Source organism: Callorhinchus milii, unplaced genomic scaffold (genome assembly GCF_018977255.1).
Source record: "Callorhinchus milii isolate IMCB2004 unplaced genomic scaffold, IMCB_Cmil_1.0 Scaffold10, whole genome shotgun sequence".
Taxonomy (NCBI): Eukaryota; Metazoa; Chordata; class Chondrichthyes; order Chimaeriformes; family Callorhinchidae; genus Callorhinchus; species Callorhinchus milii.
In genome coordinates, this window is record NW_024704751.1 from 7,324,815 (window position 1) to 7,345,370 (window position 20,556).

Here is a 20,556-nt window from a genome sequence, read left to right on the forward strand (position 1 = left end):
AGAAATTTTTATCTATTTAGAGAGACAGCAAGTGGAAGTTAATTTACTTACAACAACTTTCACGCCAAGCCTCTCTTCAGTTTCAAAGTCACCAGAGCAGCTTTCCTCACTGGAACAGTCGAAGGGCACATTGCGTTCATCAATTTTACCGTAATGTTAACATTATAGAGCAGCAAACGTTTACTCCTTTAATTCTAATATTAACATTAATATTTTAACATCTCTTCCAAAGGGTCAGCACCTCTGACAATACAATGCAGGTGAGTCCTGAGGTGGGAACCTACAACCTGCTAACCTTAACCATAACTATAACAAACTAAAGGATACATTCCAGAAGACAGGAATTATTCTGTATATACAGAAGTGTGTCAGCCTACAGCTCAGTTGGTAGCTCATCTCGCCATTGAGTCAGAAGGTTTTGTGCTCAAGCCCCATATCAGGACTAACTTGTAATCTAGGTCGTACATGTTGTCCTTCAGATGAGACATTAAACTAAAGTCCCATCTGCCCACTCAGCTGGACGTTAAAGATCTCATGGTGCTACTTGAAAACAGAAGGAAATTGCTCCCGGTGACCTGGACAATTACTGGACAAAAACACTCTTCCACTTTATGGCTGTTCGAGGGGACATTGCTGTGTACAAACTGGCTGCCGCAATTGCCTACATCTATCCACAGTCAAATCCTGTCAAGCACTTTGAGGTGTGTCAACCGTGTAATAAAGCTTAATACCAAAATCCAGTGGTAATAATCCCTTCAAAAAATGAATAATAATTTGGTCACTCAATCCATCACTGTTTGTGGTACACCGTGGTGCGCAATTGCCTGCCGGATTTCAACCACAAAATATACAATCAATTCACTTTTGCAGTATATTCTGTGAAGCGCTTCGAGACGTCTCAAAGACATGATAAGGCGCTGTATCAAATGCAAGGATTATTATGAAAACAAGGATTATAAAATGTGCAGTCAATGTAAAATTGAGTACCCACCAGGCTTCGTCTATTGGAGTGATTGCCCTTTTTTCATCCAAATAGCCATACTGTTTTATTTCATTAGCGAGAGGCGAGAGGGAGTCAGGGCTCAGTGTCACGCTGTCAGCCGCAGGAGGATTCAGAACGTCCGACACGTCTCTCGCTCTGCGCGGAGCCGGTCAGGCAGGACGTGGCTGACTGGCTGACAGCGCCAGGGGCAGGGTTGTTTTGTAGCTACAGCGAGAGAAATGTTCGAACAGAAACATCGAGACCGAGGAGTGGGGCAAAAAGTGAGTCAAAAGTAACCCCCACACTTCCAATTGGATTGGACGCTTAAACAAGTAGCCACCACTGTTGTGGGCCACCGCCGTGCGCAACCGGCTGCCGCGTTTCGCCCACAAACTGCGCAGTCTGCGAAGCGCTTTGGGACGCCTCGAAGACGCGACAAGGCGCCATATCAAATGGAACAATTATTCTTATTATTTCAGGCCGGAGACAAGAGTGCAGGGAATTGGGAGAGAATTTGTCTTGAAAGCGAGAGAGACGGTAAACTGCGAGGCAAGGGGCCGAGGGCCGTGTCTTGAAGCGCAAATACCTTTGAGCGTTAAACAGCAATAAAATAAATAAGTAACCTATTCTCGCAAAAACACGCTGTCGGAATGAATAGCTTCTGTATTATTGCTGAGGCGCCTGACAACACACCCCCACACACACACCCACACCCACACCCACACACACACACACAAGAGCAGAGAGTGTTACTATGCGTTCACGCTGTGTCAACAGCACAACACTGAAGGCTTTGGGTGTGTGTGTGTGTACGCGTGAGGCGCAATTTCACAGCAGAATTTAAAAAGGTACAGGCGGGTAGAGGGGAGAGAGAAACCCCTTTCATCCTTCAAGACTGGGAGAGATTACGACGCGACGGGAAGGGTTTAACCCCCTCTTTGCTCCAGTCACCCCCCCTCCCCTTCCAACCTCGCAAATTTTTTTTTATTTTTTTTTTTGCCTGGCGCCCGCAACTTGCTGCTTGATCGAATTCTTGGGTTTGGTTCCCGACGCTTCCGAGCCTTTTTTTTTGGGGGGGGGTGGGGGGGGGGTCCGGTTGAGAGTGGGCTGGAGCTCTGTCAACACCGCTGGCTGATGGCGCACGTGATCATAACAACGATAACTAATAAATAATCACGACGATGATCCTTGCTTTGATAGAACGCCTTATCACGCTGTTGAGACGTCTCAAAGCGCTTCACGCGCTACACTGTAAAGTGGAGTTACTGTTGTATTTTGTGAGGGGGGGGGGGGAAACACGGCAGCAAACGATTGCGTGGGGGGAAAAAAACTCGACACCCAAAAGACCTCAAGACGAGACGCTCCCTCCTTCCCTTCATCGTGTCGCGAGTTAAAAAGAGTTGTTTACACACACACACATATATATATATTATATTATATTTTGTTTCGATTTTTTTTTAAAAAAAGGACAATATGTAAACGAGGTTCGGAAATCGAGACACTGCACAACCGACTCCGAGTGAGTCATCAAAGCCGAGCGGAGGAGAGGGAATAAATATATAGGTTTATAAAAGCTTCTTGCGGGGGGGGGGGGGGGGGGGAGAGAGAGGGGGAGAGTGGGGAGGGGGGAGAGAGGGGGAGGGGGGAGAGGGGGGGAGGGGGGAGAGGGAGAGAGAGAGAGGAGAGTGGGGAGAGAGGAGAGGGGAGTGGGGAGAGAAGAGGGGAGAGAGGGGAGAGGAGAGGAGAGTGGGGAGAGGGGAGAGGGAGAGTGGGGGAGAGGAGAGGGAGGAGTGGGGAGAGGAGAGTGGGGAGAGGGAGAGTGGGGAGAGGAGAGGAGAGTGGGGGAGAGGGAGAGGAGAGGGGGAGAGGGGAGAGGGAGTGGGGAGGAGGGAGAGTGGGAAGAGAGGAGAGGGAGAGAGGAGAGGGAGGGGAGAGGGGGAGGGGAGAGGGGGAGTGGGGGAGGGGGAGAGGAGAGTGGGGGGAGAGAGAGGAGAGGGGGAGGGAGGGGAGAGGGGAGGGAGAGGGGGGTGGAGAGAGGAGAGGGGAGTGGGAGAGGGAGAGTGGGAGAGGAGAGTGGGGAGAGAGGAGAGGGGAGTGGGGGAGGGGAGAGGAGGGGGAGAGGAGAGGGGGGGTGGAGAGAGGGGAGGGGGAGAGAGAGGGAGAGGGGGGGGCTCTGCTGCCAGGAATGACAGCTCATCCCACGGCTCTGAAGGACTGCAACAAAGCGTGGCGGCAAATGTCAGAAACAGAATCCGCTGGGCGAACGATCGCGCCCACCATCGCATGTCAACAGCCCTCCCCACTTGTGTGTCCGTGTCACATACTTCTTCCGTGTGGGTTAGAGATACACGCCTCCTCTTTCTCCCCCCCCTCCCCCCCCCCATCGTCCTGTTTCCACCCCCTCCCCCCCCCCACACACACACACTGAATGGACGCTGACCACTTGTAAGAAAAATCAGCCTTTTTCTTAAGCGAAATTCAAGGTTGAAGCGAAGCCGGTTAACACGCCTCAAAAAGAAAACCTTCGACAATTCAGCTAAAGCAACCGATCTGACTTGACTTGAGGGGTACACAGGCAACACATGTAACCTATCCCCCGTGTGAAATCTACTGCTGTCCTATTTAATGTATAAAATAAACCCCAGGTGTCTCTTTTACACATTAAATATGTATCACTGGACGAGATTTTAAAAAAAATAGAGAAAAAGAAATCAGTGATTGCAGCTGTCAGCCACACTCACACACTGACAGACACACACGCTCACTCTCACACTGACACACACACACTTGCTCACCCACACTCTGACACACACACTCACACTCGCTCACTCTCACACTCTCTGGCACACGCACACGCACACACACACACACACACACACACGAACACCCGTTTCAGTGCCACTGGATGGTAGGACGAGACGGCAGGTCGGAATAACACAATCGGTTTATTTCTTTATACAAGTCAACAGTTTCAAACCATCCACCGTTTTTAACGTGGAATCTGGAATTTTTTTCCAGCCTTTGTCCAGTTAAGGAGCCTGGCTGACAATATTGCAGACTGGACGGTTGGGGAGACAGGATGTTAAACGGACTGAAAATCGTTCCGAGTTTCCAGTGTGTGTGTCTGCGTGTATATATATATGTATATGTATTATATATATAATGTATATTACAACTATATAACATAACAGTCTGTACGTGAGGATTGGGGTCAGTTCATGTTGCCAAACCTGTCGGCCTTTTTTCTGTCTCCTTTCACAAACCCGTTTCCTCGTGGCTGGCAACTGGGGCTGATTTGCGACGATTTGCCAAACCGGACGCCGCTAACAGGTCATGTCTCGCGAGCGAGCGAGCGACCCGACCGACTGGGAGGGCGAGAGAGAGAGAGACGCCTGTGGGGCGTTATGAGAATACAGTGCCTCATCACGTCGTTGAGACGTCTCGCAGGGCTTCGCAGCACAAGCTGTCAAGTGAATTGACTGTGTGATTTGTGGACGAAACGTGGCAGCCAGTTGTGCACAGCAGTGTCTCACAAACAGGCGTGGATTGAGCGACCAAGTAGTTTTTGTTGAGTAGAGCGGAGGGATTGTTAACCCCCGGAAAGCGATCCGCCAATCGACTAACAACCAGGTTCCCTTTGCTGAGGCGTGTGTACGTGTGTGTGTGTGTGTGTGTGTGTGTGTGGGTCGTAAGCAAACTTGCCTAAGGTTTGCCCTGGCTCTGCCTGCCCGGGAATCGAACCGTGGGGGTTCTCTGGTTTCACGTTAAATGCGCACACAAACACGCACCCACACCCCCACACACACACACACACGCATGTGTGCGCGCGAGCAGGGGCTGGGCTCACATGAGGGAGCAGCGGGAGGGGCGCAGAGCTCCTTGGAAGCGGATGGCGGCGTGCACGTGTTTGCAGCGACCGCAGCTCAGGCTCCTCAGCAGCTGGTGGAAGAGCAGCAGGACGTGCCAGTTGTACTTGGCCGAGACCTCGATGTACCCGCATTTCCAGCTCTTCCTCACCAGGTCCGACACGTTGCGCCTGGGCAGGACCCGGCCTCGCTGCAGGTCCCGCTTGTTCCCCACAATGATGATGGGGATCTCGCTCGGCCCGATCATCCTGCGGGCGAGGGAAGGAGGGAGGGAGGGAACGAAGGAAGCAAGGAAGCAAGTAAGTAAGGAAGGAAGCAAGGAAGAAAGCAAGGAAGGAAGGAAGGAAGGGGGAAGAGAATAAAACAGAGAGAGAGAGAGTGGGAGGAAGAAATGGAGAGGGAGGGAGGGAGAGAGAAGATGAGGGAGAAAAAAAAGAGAATGAAAAAAAGTGCCGCAGGATCTTTTAACATCCCCCTGAACAGGCAGATGGGACCTCGGTTGAATGTCTCATCCGATGGACGGCAACTTCCACAATGCAACTCCCCCCCCACCCCCCACAGCGCTGCATTACAGCGTCACTGCAATGGGACGTCCTCCCGACAGGAAAGGCGCTGTACAATATAATTTGGTGGTTGTTGTGGTTGTTGTCGTCAGCTTAGACTGTGTGATTCCAAGTCCCGCCGTGAGGGCTTGAACCCACAACCTTCTGACACAGAGGCGCGCGCGAGAGAGCGCGGGATAGAGAGTGAGAGAGACTGACACACAAGGTGATAAAGTTCCTATAGCTCAGTGGTTAGAGCACTCGCTTTGCAAGTGAGAGACCTGAGTTCAATTCCAGGCAGAGGGTGAAACCTTGGGCAAGTTTCCTTACTCCACACAGAGCCCTAATAATAATCGCTCCAAAACCAAAACCAATAATAAATTGGGTCATTTTCAATCTATGACTGTTTGTGGGACATTGCTGAGCGCAATTGGCTGCCGCGTTCGCCCACAAATATATACAGTCAATTCACTTTACAGCGTGTTCACGTCGGGAGGACGTCCCAAAGCGCTATATCAAATGCAAGGATTATTATTATTATTATTATCATTATTTGAAGTTTAAACAATAAACACGACAATTCTGGAGAGCTGACAGAGCGTTCGAGGGTGGGGGAACAACAGGGAGGTTGATTCCGTGTATTTAACAGCGCAGGATTCCTCATTACACGCTTTCAATTTGATGGCCCGAAATTACGTGCTGTAATTACATTGTCTGAACCCATGTCACTGTCCAGTCACCAGCTCGTTTGCTCGCTGTGGATTCCTCAAGCGCAGGGGCTGTGTCAACACCACAGCACGTTACTTCATCTCAAGGTTTGCAGTGCGGGCAAGGAATTAACACTCAAGAGCACAGGCTGGTCTCCCCATACTCACGGCAGGCGTTTGAGCTCCCAGTCCAGGCTGACGTGGGGATGGCGAGGGTGCTTGCGCGCGTGTGTGTGCGCGCGTGTGTGCGGGAGGGGGAAAGTGCTGCATTATCCTTCCGTTGAGACGTTTAACCCAGACCCCGTCTGCGCCCTGTCCTGGTGACTGTGAGCGAACGTGGGCAACTCGTGCATACGAGCAAAACGCACGCGGCTCAGTGGTAGCGCTCTCGTGTCCGAGTCAGAAGGTTGCGGGTTCGAATCCCACGTCGGTCGGAACTCTGGGGCTGAGGCAGCTTCAGAACCCCCTACCACTCCCTCCCTCCCTCCCTCTCTCTCTCTCTCTCTCTCTCGTATTCTCTTCCTCCCTCCCTCTCTCTGCACTCACCTGGTCTCCAGGATTTGCTGTCGGATGGTTTTGACGTACTCAAAGCTGTCGAAGCAGCAGATGTCGTAGACGAGGATGTAGGCGTGAGCACTCCGCAGCCCCCGGCAACAGACGTCCGCCCATTCCTGTGACACACGCAAAAACGCACGAAAAGCATCAATCCACCCGCTGAACCCACTCACTCGTACCGTAAAGTGCAGTGACTGTGTTTTTTTGTGGGCGAAACGCGGCAGCCAGTTTGCGCACAGCAATTCTCCCACAAACAGCCGTGGAGTGAGTGAGTGAGTGAGTGTGTGTGTGTGAGTGAGTGCGTGCGAGTGTGTGTGTGTGTGAGTGAGTGTGCGTGCGAGTGTGTGTGTGTGTGAGTGAGTATGCGTGAGAGGGAGTGTGTGTGTGCGAATGAGTGAGCGCGTGCGTACGAGTGAGTGTGTGTGAGTGTGCGTGCGAGTGAGTGTGTGTGAGTGAGTGTGCGTGCGAATGAGTGTGAATGAGTGAGCGTGTGTGTGTGAGTGAGTGCATGCGCGTGAGTGTGTGTGTGTGTGAGTGAGTGTGCGTGCGAGTGTATGTGTGTGTGAGTGAGTGAGTATGCGTGAGAGGGAGTGTGTGTGTGCGAATGAGTGAGCGCGTGCGTACGAGTGAGTGAGTGAGTGTGTGTGAGTGTGCGTGCGAGTGAGTGTGTGTGAGTGAGTGTGCGTGCGAGTGCGTGTGAATGAGTGAGCGTGTGTGTGTGTGAGTGAGTGTGTGTGTGTGCGTGTGAGAGAGTGAGTGTGAGCGTGTGTGAATGAGTGTCAGTGAATGAGTGAGTGTGTGTGTGTGAGTGAGTGAGTGAGTGACTGGATTATATTGGGGGGGGGGGTGGTTGTTGGCGGGGGGGGGACATGATGAGGGGCTCCACCAAACTACAGGGATCGTGCGCTGATTTTCCTCACCGGCAACGAACACTTCGGGATTGCCGGAGCCCTTGGCACTCCCTGCCGCTGGCCAGCAGGCGGCGGCAGGGAGGGACCATTCCAATCACCTGTCGAAGGTAGAGAAGGAGCTGGGTGTCGTGAGTGAGAGGTGTGTACGCAATGATTCCCGGCCGCGGCATCTCATCGGATACGCGGGGGGCTAACGATTACGACGGGGAGGGGGAGAGCGGGCAGGTCGGAGCTCTCCTTACCTTCTCTCCGGGGGGGGCTGGGGTGGGGGGGTGGGGGGCTGGGGGGGAATCTGGCCGCTGGCTTAATCCGGGCCGATTGTGCTCATCGGCAATTAACAGGCAGATAGTGAGCTGGTACCAACCGAGCGCTGCGCTCTGAGCGCTAGCGAGCCAGTCCCGGTAGGTCCAGTGGGGGTTGTGAGGTGATGGCTCCTCTGGGAGGCTAAGCGACCACGGAACAACGTTAGTCTGGGGTCACCCCCCCCCATCTACCCCCACCCCCAAGCCTCGGCTATTGCCAACCTGCCACTAAAACTTCACGGAATTAGGTAAGCAGGATACGTCTCTCCAGGGAGAGAGAGAGAGGAAGAGAGAGAAAGAGAGAGGGCGCATTCCATTCCAACAATCTTTCTCTGGGATTTCCGTGTGTAGGTGGGAGTCGGGGAATTCTCAGCTGCGGGGGACCTTGTACTGTGAGTTTGAGGCACAGAAACATCCCAAATGCCGACAATAACCACCACTTTTGGCTGACGGTGACTCCTTTACAGCTGAACTGGGTGAAGATTGGAGAATTTAATCCAACACAAGTGGCCGCACAGTGTTTAAAACAGTCGGGAAATTAATCCCTCCGTCCCGGCTCGTAAATCAGTTGACACTGGACTGGGTTCTAGCTGCAAATGTGTCGATATAATTTAAGTCCCGGCATGGAGGGTAATTTAATCATTCACAACAAAAGCTAAAGTCATTTACCCGGGATGACCTTGGGAGCTGATGTAAATTGCGTCTCTGCAACAAATGCCTCCGATACAACAGACTGCATTAAACACACACGCACACACACACGCACACGGTTATGTGGACGGTCGCTGTGTGTGGCAAAATTGTCGGCTGCGTTCGCCCGCAAAACAGAGTCCTAATTCGCGTAGTGGTTAGCCTCCTCGCTTGGCGCCTTATCACGCCGTTAAGGTGTCTCAAGACGCTTCAATATTGTAAAAGGGATCGACTGTATTTGCTCGGCGAAACGTGACAGGCAATCGCGAACAGCAGTGTCCCACAAGCAGTCGTGGATTGAGTGACTTTCACGGAGGGTTTGTTACCCCCGGAAAGCGATCCGCCAAGCGAGTAACAAGCGGGTTCTTACTTACTGCTGGATAAACAGAGGCGCGCGTGTGGAGTGTGTAAACTTGGGGGTTGGGGGTGGTGGGTGGCGGGGCAATTGGAGGCGGACACTCACCTGCAGGGTGTTGACCGGGAATGACGGGATGGGCGGGAAGTCCATGATCTGGAGATCGTGCACGTGTTCATTCATGACCACGGCGGGCAGGTACACGCGTCGCCCCGAGCTTGGCGTGTAGCGATCGCTGTAGTCGTTGTACAGGAACTGGCGGACGATGGCAGATTTGCCCACGCCTCGCGCCCCCAGGATGGCGATTTTGAACGTGGTGACCATGCCTTCGGGCAGCACCGCCCTCAGAGCTCATATTCCAGCCCCAGCAGGTCACACCTTCCTGAGAAGTATCGTCACCCAGTCTGAGCCAGCCCGCACCTAAACAACAACAACAACAACAACAAAGTGCCTTTACGCAGCTCCCTTCACGCCAGGAGGAGGGTTGTCGATTTGTGGGGTGGGCGGGGAAGGGGAGCACTCAGGAGCCAATCAAGGTGCGCTGACCACCCCCCACCCCCAATATATTAGTTTGCCCCTCGTTCATACATATACACACACAGGAACACGTATACACAGGTACACGGACAAGGACACACACACATGCACAGATACACACACATGCACACGCGCACAGAAATGCATGCACACACACACACAGACACGCACATTTAGACCCCCCCCCCCCCCCCCACACACACACACACACAAGTCTCCATCCCTTTATAATAACCATTTTGCAGGTTCTCAAAATTGGCCGTCGACTAGCCGTTGCCACATGACACACACCCCCCCACCCCCAGTTGGTGTGATGGGAGGAGTGGGTGGGGGGGAGATTGTATATGAAACCCACAGCTATCCATACACCTTTGCCAGTTTCATTATCCTTTAAAAGCGATGTTAATAATTCTGGGTGACTGTCAGCTGACTTAAGACAGCAGAATCCAATCCGAGAAGCCCAGATAATGAAATGAAAAACACATTAATGTCTCCCTTGCCACCCCCGCCCCCCACCCCCCCAAACCCTGGGGGTCTTTGCCATTACCTAAACTCAGTTGGTTTATTGCCCTGTAATTCACTCTCAGCAAATAAATGTCCTGGCTGTAAGATCTCTTGCTTATTAACAATCCTTGATGCACATCCTTGATGTCACTGACTCATCCCCACCCCCTCTCTCTCTCTCTCTCTCTCCCCATTGCTCTCTCCATTTCTCCCTCCCTCTCCTCCCCCCCACCCCCACCACCCCATTGTAAAAAAAATACACCAGTTTGTGGCTACAGTGAAGCGCAGGTGATGGATAAGATCAGGGGAAATAAGCTGTGTTATCTATAAATAGCCAGTGTGTCAGGGCTGAATCGAGCAGTGTCTCACGCTTCCTATTTAAGACATGGAAAGAGGAGATTAATCAGACAGGAGCTATTTATAGCGACTCCATTTGTAGATGCATAACTGTAATGTGCACAGAGCCGGGTGTATTCGGAGAGAGAGAGTGTTCGGGCTGTGTGCTTCTGCGTGTCTATCTATCTATGTGTGTGCGTGTGCGTATGGATGGATGCGTGTGTATGTATATGTATGAATAAGTGTGTGTGCGTGTTTGGGTGGATGTTTGTGTGTGTATGCACGTGTGTATGTAGATGTGTCTGGGTGTATGTGCCTGGATGTTTGGGTCTGTGTGTGTGTGTAAATAGCTACAACAACAACAACTTGCATTTATATAGCGCCTTCCAAGGCAGGGTAATGCCTCATAGCATCTCAATGTGTGTGTCTAATGTATGAATGTCTGTGTGTGTGTGTGTGTGTATATCTGTATGGATTCAAAATCAAACGTTACCCAATTACCAGTCAGGCGTTATGCAACACTCAATGCACCATTAAAGCAGTTATTAATACAGAATAACCCGCAGCTCTGACTCACACACAAAATAATACCCTGTGCACACACACAAAATAATACCCTGTGCACACACAAAAAATAATACCCTGTGCACACACAAAAAATAATACCCTGTGCACACACACACACACAATGTTGTGTACTGAAACCAAAGCGCAACTGATGAGATATGTGGCAGAAACACATACATTCACACACACATACACACATACATACATACATACATGGGTGTATTTTTAATATGATTTAATTTCCGGGTTGGAAGAGAGAACAGGAGGGTATTTAAATTGGGCTTAACGCCCCCAATTCCACCTTAGAAAATTCTCTTTCTGTGCTCGACGCAGAACTTTGCTGGGGGAGTTTTGGAGGGAGGGAAGCTAAAAAATATAGATGTATATTTTATTGATTTTTATTTATAAAGTCATCACAGACCCTGAAACTGACCCCCCCCCCCCCCCCCACACACACACACACCCACAGAGAAGCCAAGTTACACTCGGTGGAAAATTATATAGCAATATTACATTTTGTTGAATCTACAGGGAAATAACATAGGCAATATATATATATATATGGTATATCTACAGGGTGAGCAAGAAATCTTATTTTTCAGCTACATTATTACCTAAAAAAATCATAATTTCTTTAAGACTTATTATTAAATATTGTGATGGTATCACGACTTTGTGGTCACCCAGGATATACACCTGTAGGCATAATATACACATACCTGTAATATATATATATATATATATGTGTGTAGTTAATATATAACATAGAAAACACACACACGTAATAATAATAATAACTTGTGCACAACATACATATAAAAATATATATTACCTATTAAAAGAAGAAGCTTTTTTTAAAAAAAAACTTGAAGAGGGACTCACTCGTTAATTCAAAGCAAAGTTTGGACTTTGGGAGTACAGCAGTGAGATCCAGGTCTGGCTCACACACACTCACACTCACTCACTCACACACACACACACTCACACACTCACTCACTCACACACACACTCACACTCACTCACTCACTCACTCACACACACACACACTCACACACTCACTCACTCACACACTCATTCACACTCACTCACACACACTCACATTCATTCACACTCACTCACTCACTCACACGTACACACACACACAATCACACTCATTCACACTCACTCACACACACTCATTCACACTCACTCAATCACACACACACACACAATCACACTCATTCACACTCACTCACACACACTCATTCACACTCACTCAATCATACACACACACACTCACACTCATTCACACCCACTCACTCACTCACTCACAGGTACACACACACACAATCACACTCATTCACACTCACTCACACACACTCATTCACACTCACTCACACTCACTCACACACACTCACACTCATTCACTCACACACACACACTCGCACTGATTCACACCCACTCACTCACACACACACACACTCATTCACACTCACACACATACTCACTCACACACACTCACACTCACTCACACACACTCATTCACACTCACTCACACACACTCACACTCATTCACACTCATTCACTCACACACACTCACTCACTCACTCACACACACACTCACTCACACTGCACAGGGGGTTGAAGTGATTGGTTTACCTGGTCGCTAACCCCTGGATGGGGATGTATCAGCATTGGCTTCAAGGCTGAGGATCAGTGCGTAATTCCATTGAAATGCCTTTGTGTGGTTTGCCTGTTGTTGTTGTTGTTGTTGTTGGTTGGTGGTGGTGGTGGTGGTGGTGGTGGAGGAATAGACAGTAACGAGGAGAAAAACAGCAGAGATCCTCCACCTCTCCCTCTTTCCCTGTTGCAGGAATGCGCTACAGTCTGTGCATTTCTCCTCCTCTCAATGAGACACCACCGTTACCGACCCTCCTCTCAGTGGCTCTGTCTCTCTGCGACATGGTTGATAAGTCATTCACAGGCGTCTCCCAGGTCGTAAAGCCTATCAACGCAGGTTTGCCACTTGGCAACTAATATCTCAACACTCTCTGTTTGACATTGGCCCCTAAAATACCAGTGACATTAATGATAATCCTTGCATCTGATACAGCGCCTAAAATCACGCGTCAACCGAGACGCCTCGAAGCGCTTCGCTGGATCCGCGGCTGTTGGTGGGTGGTCGCTGCTGTGCGCAATTATGGCTGCCCACGGAATACACAGTCACTCCGCTTTGCAGTGGGTTCCGTGAAGCGCTCGGAGGCGTCTCGAAGACGCGACGAGGCGCTGGATCAAATGCAAGGATTATTCTTAGTGTTATTGTTGACTGTATGTTTTGTGGGAGTGTGTGGCACTGCGCCACAAACAGTCGCGGATTGGAATTGGAAAAGAGAAGGGAATTTCTCTCTCCCGGTGTCCTGGCCAACAAATCCTCCCAAGTAAAAAAAAAAAGTGGTTACTCACTCCCTGGGCTGTTTGTGGGACGTTGCTGTGTGCAACAGTCTGTCTCATTTAACCCACAACACACACAATCAATTAACTTTACAGCGTATCCTGCGAAGCCCTTTGAGACATCTCAATGACATGACATTATTATTATCATTATTTCTGTTATAATGTGGGGGAGCGAAAAGCTTTCAAGATACTCGTCCCACAGAGGAAATGCTGCTTGGTATTCTATTTGCCCAGATGTAATGCACACTGTGTTAAGTGAAATTGATTGTATCACATCGTCTTGGCTAGAACTCTCGCAGAGAGAGTCAAGCAAAGCCGGATGATTTTTTTCCTTCGGTTCACTTTGACTCCCCTTCCCCGTACTGGAGCAACCCCCTCTCCTTCTTGACGGGTAGCCTGGCAATGGAACGTTTATACGGCATTGAATTCCCATGTGGAGAGAGGTTATTCCGTCACTGTCCTCGTTGGGCCCACTGGGAGTCTTGCTGCCTTGAGGTCAGAGAAGACGACATCTTTGGCTAGAATTCTGATTCCCACGTCCTAGCGCCATATTCCCCGAGTGTCCAATGCGTGTCAGTGTCAGGGCTTTAAAGCCACAGTCCTCAAGTGAGACTCCGCTAACAAGGGGACACTGGCTCTGTGTCCTGCCGCTCCTATTGTGGGCAGTAAGAGCGCGTCGCGATTGTAAGGTTCGAGAACCAAATTCACTGGACTTACCCCAATAGCAGAGTTGGGTCACCATCTGGACCTCAGCTCCCTATGTGCCTTTGCCCCGTGTCCCCGGATACCCTGACCTAACAGAAACCTATCCACCTCAGCCTTGAAAATTTGATAAAACGTGAAAAAGATTTGGGGCTTGAACCCACAAACCTCTGAGCAAGGCGAGAGCGCTACCAAAGATGAGGCAACAGTAAGGGACTGCTGACATAACCAGTCATTGTGGAGATTCCTACCCTTCAATTGAGTATTGAACCATTAAAGACAATTCTCTTATGCCATTCACATGCCTCCATCATCAGTGACTGGATAGGGAGTGATTTCACTCTAACATTTCTCCAGTGACAAATATCCTTTGAAAGGCAGGCGGGCAGTGTTTAAATAGCAATGTGCTCCCGTGAGATAACAGCAATTCCTTTAAGCGCATTCAAAGTAGGATTTTGCACTCACTAACCTCAATTCCAATAATAAGTCGTGAATATTCAATTGGCTGTTCAAATATTAATTATGCTTAATCAGATTTCATTACTCTCTCTGTAATGAGACGTCGGTGAGTGAGTTAACACTTCGTTGTGTTCAGTTTGTCAGCAGAAGTGGGAGTCTTGCCATTACCTCTCCTTCACCTCAATTACTGGGGTGAGGGGGGGGGGGGGGGGGCGCAGGAGATAATCTCTGAGGGAAGGTGCGTATAAAATGTATACATTTCCTCCTCTCTGCATCCTTAGGCTGGCGGTGCTTTGCGTTTGGACCGTTCATGTGTTGCATCTCTTACCTGTTTCATTTCAGCATCTTATCTCCACGGTTACCTGATTTCACCACGCCAAATGCTAATTATCGAGCAACGAGTGTCGAGGTGAAAAAAATCAATGCTTTATCTGGGTAAAACCTGCCATTGCTATGACCGGCTGCATCATCCACCCTTACGATCCTCCGACACAGTAATCCTGCAACTCATCACTTGTCTCTAAACACTGGTCTTGGCAATCGGCCCTCGTGCGGATCTTGCCCGAAGGAATGAGGCGCTCGTTTTGTGGTCAAGGATCGATCGCTTCACTTCATTGCTTGTGGAACATCGCTGTGCGCAAATCGCGGAAAATGCCTGCACAGCGACGGCAGGTTACAGCGTGAAGCGCTGTGAGGCTTCTTCCCGTTGCAAAAAGGCGCTGATACCATAATGGAAGGACTGTTAAGAGTCCAAAGAGATGGGAAGATATTCCCGGATTTTCTGAACCAGGTTTAGAAAAAGCCAGTCCTCCAATCACCCACTTAGTGAATGAAATGACAATGGCCGAACGGGCAGTTAATGTCACTCCACGGCTGTTCCTGGGCCATGCGCAATTGGCTGCCGCGTTTCGCCCGCAAAACACGCAGTCAATCCAATTTACGGTATTACCCTGTGAGGCGCTTTGAGACGTCTCAACGACGTGATAAGGCGCAATATCAAACGCAAGGATCATCATCATTATTATTTAATGTGGTGTCACCAAAGGAGACGCAATGAGAGACAAAGAAAAAACATTTCAACATCTACAGCCGATACAACATCATACGACCTGCCCGGCGGCTTTGGAGAAGACAAGTTTATTGAGAAATGGCAACATTTAGAAAAAAAATTGTGTATTTCTGTAAGACGAGAGAGAGAGAGAGAGAGAGAGAGAAGGTAAAATAAAAAAAAAGGAATAATCATGTGGAACAGATACAAGTGTTCCCCGCCCCCCCCCCCCCCCACCTGGAATAAAATTTTAACATCTGGTACAACACATCACAGGCACTGCGAAGAGAATCGTGTAATATCAAGTGCGACTTTACAGGTAAAACTCACAAACACACACACACACGCGGACATACACATACATTGCTTATTAGTCGCCATCTCTCACCCGCTCTCCTCGCTCCACAGAGTCGAAAACCCAACTCACTTTCAGTAGAGATGAAAACATCCTCGTTAATCTTAAAAGACTTAAAAAAAAACAGGTAAAGTCTCGAAAGCACGCTCAAGTTTTTGCACAATGCTATTGTGCAGACAGGACTGCCTCTTGTTCTGCTTTTGGCAATGTTTCACCCTCTCCTCTATCCCCCCACTCCCCAATTCCAATTCACACTACAAGTGACAACCCCACACACAACGCCACCGCACTCCCCCTCAGGATTTATCCTCGCTGGAAAGGGCACTCGCTGATTCTGTGCTAATTTGATCTGATCTGTGCAGCTGAACAAAGTCATGCTCTTTAACAGAGAAGAAGCTCCGGGGGATACGAACTCCCATGGCCTTCCTACAAGGTACATTCCCCATTAAAGACAGGTAAAGTAACTCTGGGGATAAAGTACTGCCCTCACTCGAGATACCTTCCCCTTTGAGACACAGAAAATATCTTAAGTCTCTCCTCCACGCTGGGTGCATCGTGCAGAGATTAAAACTCCTGGACTGAATTTCGAAACGGTTAAGACACACAAACACACACACACACACATAAACACACACACACGCGCACACACACGCAAATACACATACATCCAAAAGCAACTATTACAACAGAAATTTGTAATATAAAAAAAAAACCCAAACTTGGCACAAAACAGAACACATTGGATGGAATCACATCGCTTTACAGAGAGGAGTGGTTTGTATAGTGGTTTTAGAAAGATCACACACACAGACACACACACACACACACCCAGCCTTAAAAATGTGCTTGACGCTTTTTCCTTTCTATTCAAAGTACGTACGCAAATTTGGCGGATTAATCAGTGCATCTCCGTTCCCAAAGAAAAAAAGTGTGTGTGTTATTTTTAATTTTTTTTTTTAAAATCTACGATCCAATTTTTTATTTGCACGTAACTGAGAGCGACGGCACTGAGCGGAAGGAGTGCAGGAGGACAGGTGCTGCTCTGGCCTGAGGTCAGGGAGGTGTCCTCTGGTCTTCAGTTCTTCAGCAGCGTGTCATAGACCTGGTAGACATAGTGCGATACCTCAGGAGCTCGGCATTTCAGAGACAACTGGTGGGGTTGGTTGTGTGTGGGGGCAAGGGGAGGAGGGGAGGGGGGGGAAGTGAGGGGAGGGGTGGGGGGCGGGGGAGGTAAAGGAAAGTCAGGTGAGAGAAATTGAGAGAAAGAAAGAAAAAAAACACAAACAATATAAGCAGGTCATCCAGTCAGTCCCAATCCTGCAATGACAGTCTCTCTCTCTCTCCCCTTCTCTCTCTTCCTGGGGATATCTTAATACCTTCCCGGGGATATTATCTCCCCTCTCTCCTTCTCTCCTTCCTCTCTTCCTACAGCAAAACTATCACTAGACGCACTTTAAACAAACCCGCAAACAAATTACGCCCTCACCCACCCCTCACTTGGCAGGTTTTATCCTTAAGCTGTGGGAGCATCCTTCAAGCCTGGCTTTGCTGTTAGTTCGACAAGCCCCATCAAGTGTTCATCAGCAGGTGTCGAGCTATATAATTAGAGACCGACGGTTTATTCCTGCCCCATCCCAACCCATCCCATCAGAATCTGCTGGGTTTGCCTGAGACACGTTGCCGTGAATCGAGACTCCCAAGGTCCTTATTCAAGGTCAAGAGAGTCATGGCAAGGGGGGCGTAGGGGGGTAGAGGGCACAGCTTGCAAAGGCAGCAGTGGGAAAGAAGGGTGAAGAGGCCTGGATGTAACTAGAGGCTGGTGGGGTGTAGAAGGCAGGTAGTGTGTGGGGGCAGTTTCGATGACGATGTGGATCTTTCCGTACACTGAAGAGGATTGGGCATCCGATGAGCAGTCATGGAATTTGGAAGCGACACCCAAATCGGGTCAAACTGCTGGGCATTTCGCTGCTCCTCTTTGCACCAGGACTTGGGTGTAGCCCCCACCACGCACCCCCACCCCAGGTCACAGGCACGACTACGTGCAATAATAAGTAATTGTCGAATGTGCTTAATGCATATTGGCATTAAGCACATTCGATCAACTTCCTGACGCCTTACAAAGGCTCATAGTTATGCAAAAGGCAATGTTCCTCCCGACACGATCCAGAAAGCAATCTTGAACGAGAGGGGACATTTTTTAACCTTTACAGCGTGCCTGCCTTGTGTACGAGAATTGCTTTGCAACAACGGCTGTGCTCAGCAATAATGAGGCCAAAACTCCCCGGTTCTATTCTGATTACTATTCTCCAAGGCAATAGGACTGAGACAGAATGACAGATACGGAGGTGGGGAGATCTCTTCTGAAGCATTATCTTTTTTGAAGCCAGGCTGCTGGTGCGTGTGTGTGTGTGTGTATGTGCTTCTCCTGTCACTGCTTAACCCGCAAGCCTTCTCACCGTGCCAGATAGGTGCCCAACTCACTCACCCGCTCATTCCCATCGGCCTCTCGCAGTTGAGCAAAGGCTGAAATTCTAACCGCTCAACTACCGAATACGCAGTCACTCCACTTTGCAATTTATCCTGTGAAGCACTTTGATGCGAGACGTCTCGACAACATGATAAGGTGAGATATCAATTGCAAGGATTATTATAGTAATTCGAACAATCTTTGCATTTGATACGGCGTCTTATCACGTCTTCAAGACGTTTCAACGCGCTTCACAGAATATACTGTAAAGTGAATTGACTGTATATTTAGTGGGCAAAATAATAATATTTATTACTATCATTAAATCCCACAAAAATCCGAACAAATGGCCTCCAAGGCTCTGACACGTGACTCCCTCCAGCACATGTCACCGATGGATGCTCTTACCGTGTAGTTGGGGTTCCCAGGTTGAATCCGCAGTTCTGCCAACATCCAGATGCCGTTGGTCAGTTTGAGGGACTGGTACAGCATGTCCTGGCTCTCCACGTTCCTCTTGGCGATGGTGAACACATTGCTGTTCTGCAGCTTAGTGGAAACGCTGTCTGCAAAGAGAAAACCCAGGCTAATTTACTGAACGGTACTCGCTGTACTCTGCAAGAGAAGATTAGGATCTCGGTTGTTAGTCGATTGGCAGATCGGCTTTCCGGGGGTAATAATTCCTTCATAAAAATATACTAGTAATAAATTAGTTGCTTCAATCCATGACTGTTTGTGGGGACGCTGCTGTGCGCAATTGACTGCCGAGTTTTGCCCATAAAATATACAATCAATTCACTTTACAGTACATTCTGTGAAGCGATTTGAGACGTCTCGAAGACATGGTAAAGGCGCTGTATCAAATGCAAGGATTATTATTATTATTATTAACTGCCTGGCGTTCTTCACACAAAGAATGTTCTGAACATGTTCAACCTCCCAGATACGTGGCCTTTGGTATCAGCGACGCTGTTTATTTGGGGCTGAGGAACAATATAAAATCCACTGATTCTCTCTTCTCTCTTTCCCCTTCCCCACCATCCACTTCAATAGAGTTTTCACACCCAAAACTCTCCGGATTGTGAATTCAATAGAATCTGCATGGACACTTGGCACAACCAACGGTAGGGTTATAGATACAAGGAACCAAATCTCTCCCCAAACCCTAGACTCTCAGATTATCCCTCCTCCCTTCACTTCAACAACAACAACAAATTACATTTGTATACAGCCTTTCACGTCAGGAGGATGTCCCAAGGCTTGAATGCCAAGATTTCACTCAAAATCAAACTTATTTGTTAATAATAATAACTTGGTCGTTTTTGGCTCTGGTACTGATCGTCGACAGATGACGACAGTGTTAAAGCCCAAAGCTCTACACCTGAGTTGTGGTGATGTAAACTGTGGAAGAGAAATTGTGGATTCCTCTCCGTCGCTAGGATCATTAGGAAGAATGTCAACACTGTAGTTTACGGCGGCTTCAGCTCTTATATCACCGTCCTAAAATGTATTTAAATTCTCTCTCGCTGGTTCCTTTCAGCGCCATCGCCGTGCTGAGCATATCATCAGTAATCTCTGCCACCGGCCGCTCATTACTTTAGCTGAACCACCTCATCTGATGCCAAAGCATTTTGTATTCATGAAAGCTGCTGCATGCTGAGTCTTGGCGGGTTCCTAAGCCGCACATTTAAACACTACGCGAGGTTATTTGTGGGTTCCTTTTAGAGTCGTCTTACCGGGTGCATTTGTGTGTGTGCACATGCACAGAATTCCACAGCACAGGAGGAGGCTATTTGCCTCTATCGTGTGGTTTGACTACGCTAACTCAGGACTTCCCAACTCTTCCCTCCACAAGCTGCAGATTATTCAGAACCCCGCAGCTCGTGTCCTCTCCCGCACCAGGCTCCGTGAGCCGATTTCCCCATCCTCGCCCGGTTTCACTGGCTCCTCCATCCCCCAGAGGATCGAGTTTAAAATCCTCCTCCCGGCTTTTAAAGCGCTCCATGGTCATGCTCCTCCCTATCTGTGTGACCTATTAACACCATTAACAACCTGTCCGCTCCCTCCGTTCGGCAGGCACTGGCCTGTTCCACGTCCCCCCTCTCCTCGCCCCCTCCCTTTCCTCCTTCAAGGCACGTCCCAAGACCTTTCTCCTTGACCACGCCTTTGGCCAACCTCCCGCCCACCCACCCCCTCGATTCCAACCCCCACCTCGGGTGCAAACCCTTGTCTGTCCAGCGC

The 20,556-nt window shown here is 49.3% G+C and overlaps 3 protein-coding genes across 5 annotated transcripts in view; all 3 read right to left on the minus strand.

Moving 5' to 3' along the window:
• Positions 1-1,048, minus strand: part of LOC103180621 (glycophorin-binding protein) — a 4,930-nt gene extending 3,882 nt beyond the window's left edge. The window contains exons 1-2 of the mRNA XM_042338822.1: positions 992-1,048; positions 52-109 (exon numbers count right to left, since the gene is read on the minus strand). The gene's annotated coding sequence lies outside the window, so the exon portion shown is untranslated. The remainder of the gene's footprint in view (positions 1-51; positions 110-991) is intronic.
• A 3,629-nt stretch (positions 1,049-4,677) lies between these two features.
• On the minus strand, positions 4,678-12,782 carry LOC103180612 (ras-like protein family member 10B). Of its 3 annotated transcripts, none has more exons than XM_007896562.2 (4): positions 12,493-12,782; positions 9,019-9,330; positions 6,644-6,768; positions 4,678-5,096 (listed from the first exon to the last, which is right to left on the minus strand). In XM_007896562.2, the coding sequence occupies exons 2-4, from the start codon at positions 9,232-9,234 to the stop codon at positions 4,826-4,828; spliced, it is 612 nt and encodes a 203-aa protein (XP_007894753.1). In that variant the 5' UTR covers positions 9,235-9,330; positions 12,493-12,782; the 3' UTR covers positions 4,678-4,825. The 3 variants fall into 3 exon arrangements, with proteins under 3 accessions (XP_007894753.1, XP_007894754.1, XP_007894755.1); XM_007896563.2 differs by lacking the exon at positions 12,493-12,782 and adding an exon at positions 11,737-11,826; XM_007896564.2 differs by lacking the exon at positions 12,493-12,782 and adding an exon at positions 11,687-11,741.
• Positions 12,783-15,457: 2,675 nt separating this feature from the next.
• Positions 15,458-20,556, minus strand: part of LOC103180611 (adaptor related protein complex 2 subunit beta 1) — a 41,338-nt gene continuing 36,239 nt past the window's right edge. Inside the window, 2 exon segments of the mRNA XM_042338452.1 lie at positions 15,458-17,001; positions 18,727-18,881. Of these exon segments, the coding sequence (XP_042194386.1) occupies positions 16,927-17,001; positions 18,727-18,881 (230 nt within the window). The 3' untranslated portion in view covers positions 15,458-16,926.

Excerpts from the sequence above, each read along its gene's own strand:
- LOC103180612 (XM_007896562.2), bottom strand. The coding sequence starts at position 9,234 with ATGGTCACCACGTTCAAAATCGCCATCCTGGGGGCGCGAGGCGTGGGC. Across the intron at positions 6,769-9,018 it reads TCCCGGTCAACACCCTGCAG|GAATGGGCGGACGTCTGTTG; the intron begins GTGAGTGTCCGC and ends CGTGTGTCACAG. Across the intron at positions 5,097-6,643 it reads CAGCAAATCCTGGAGACCAG|GATGATCGGGCCGAGCGAGA; the intron begins GTGAGTGCAGAG and ends CCTCGCCCGCAG.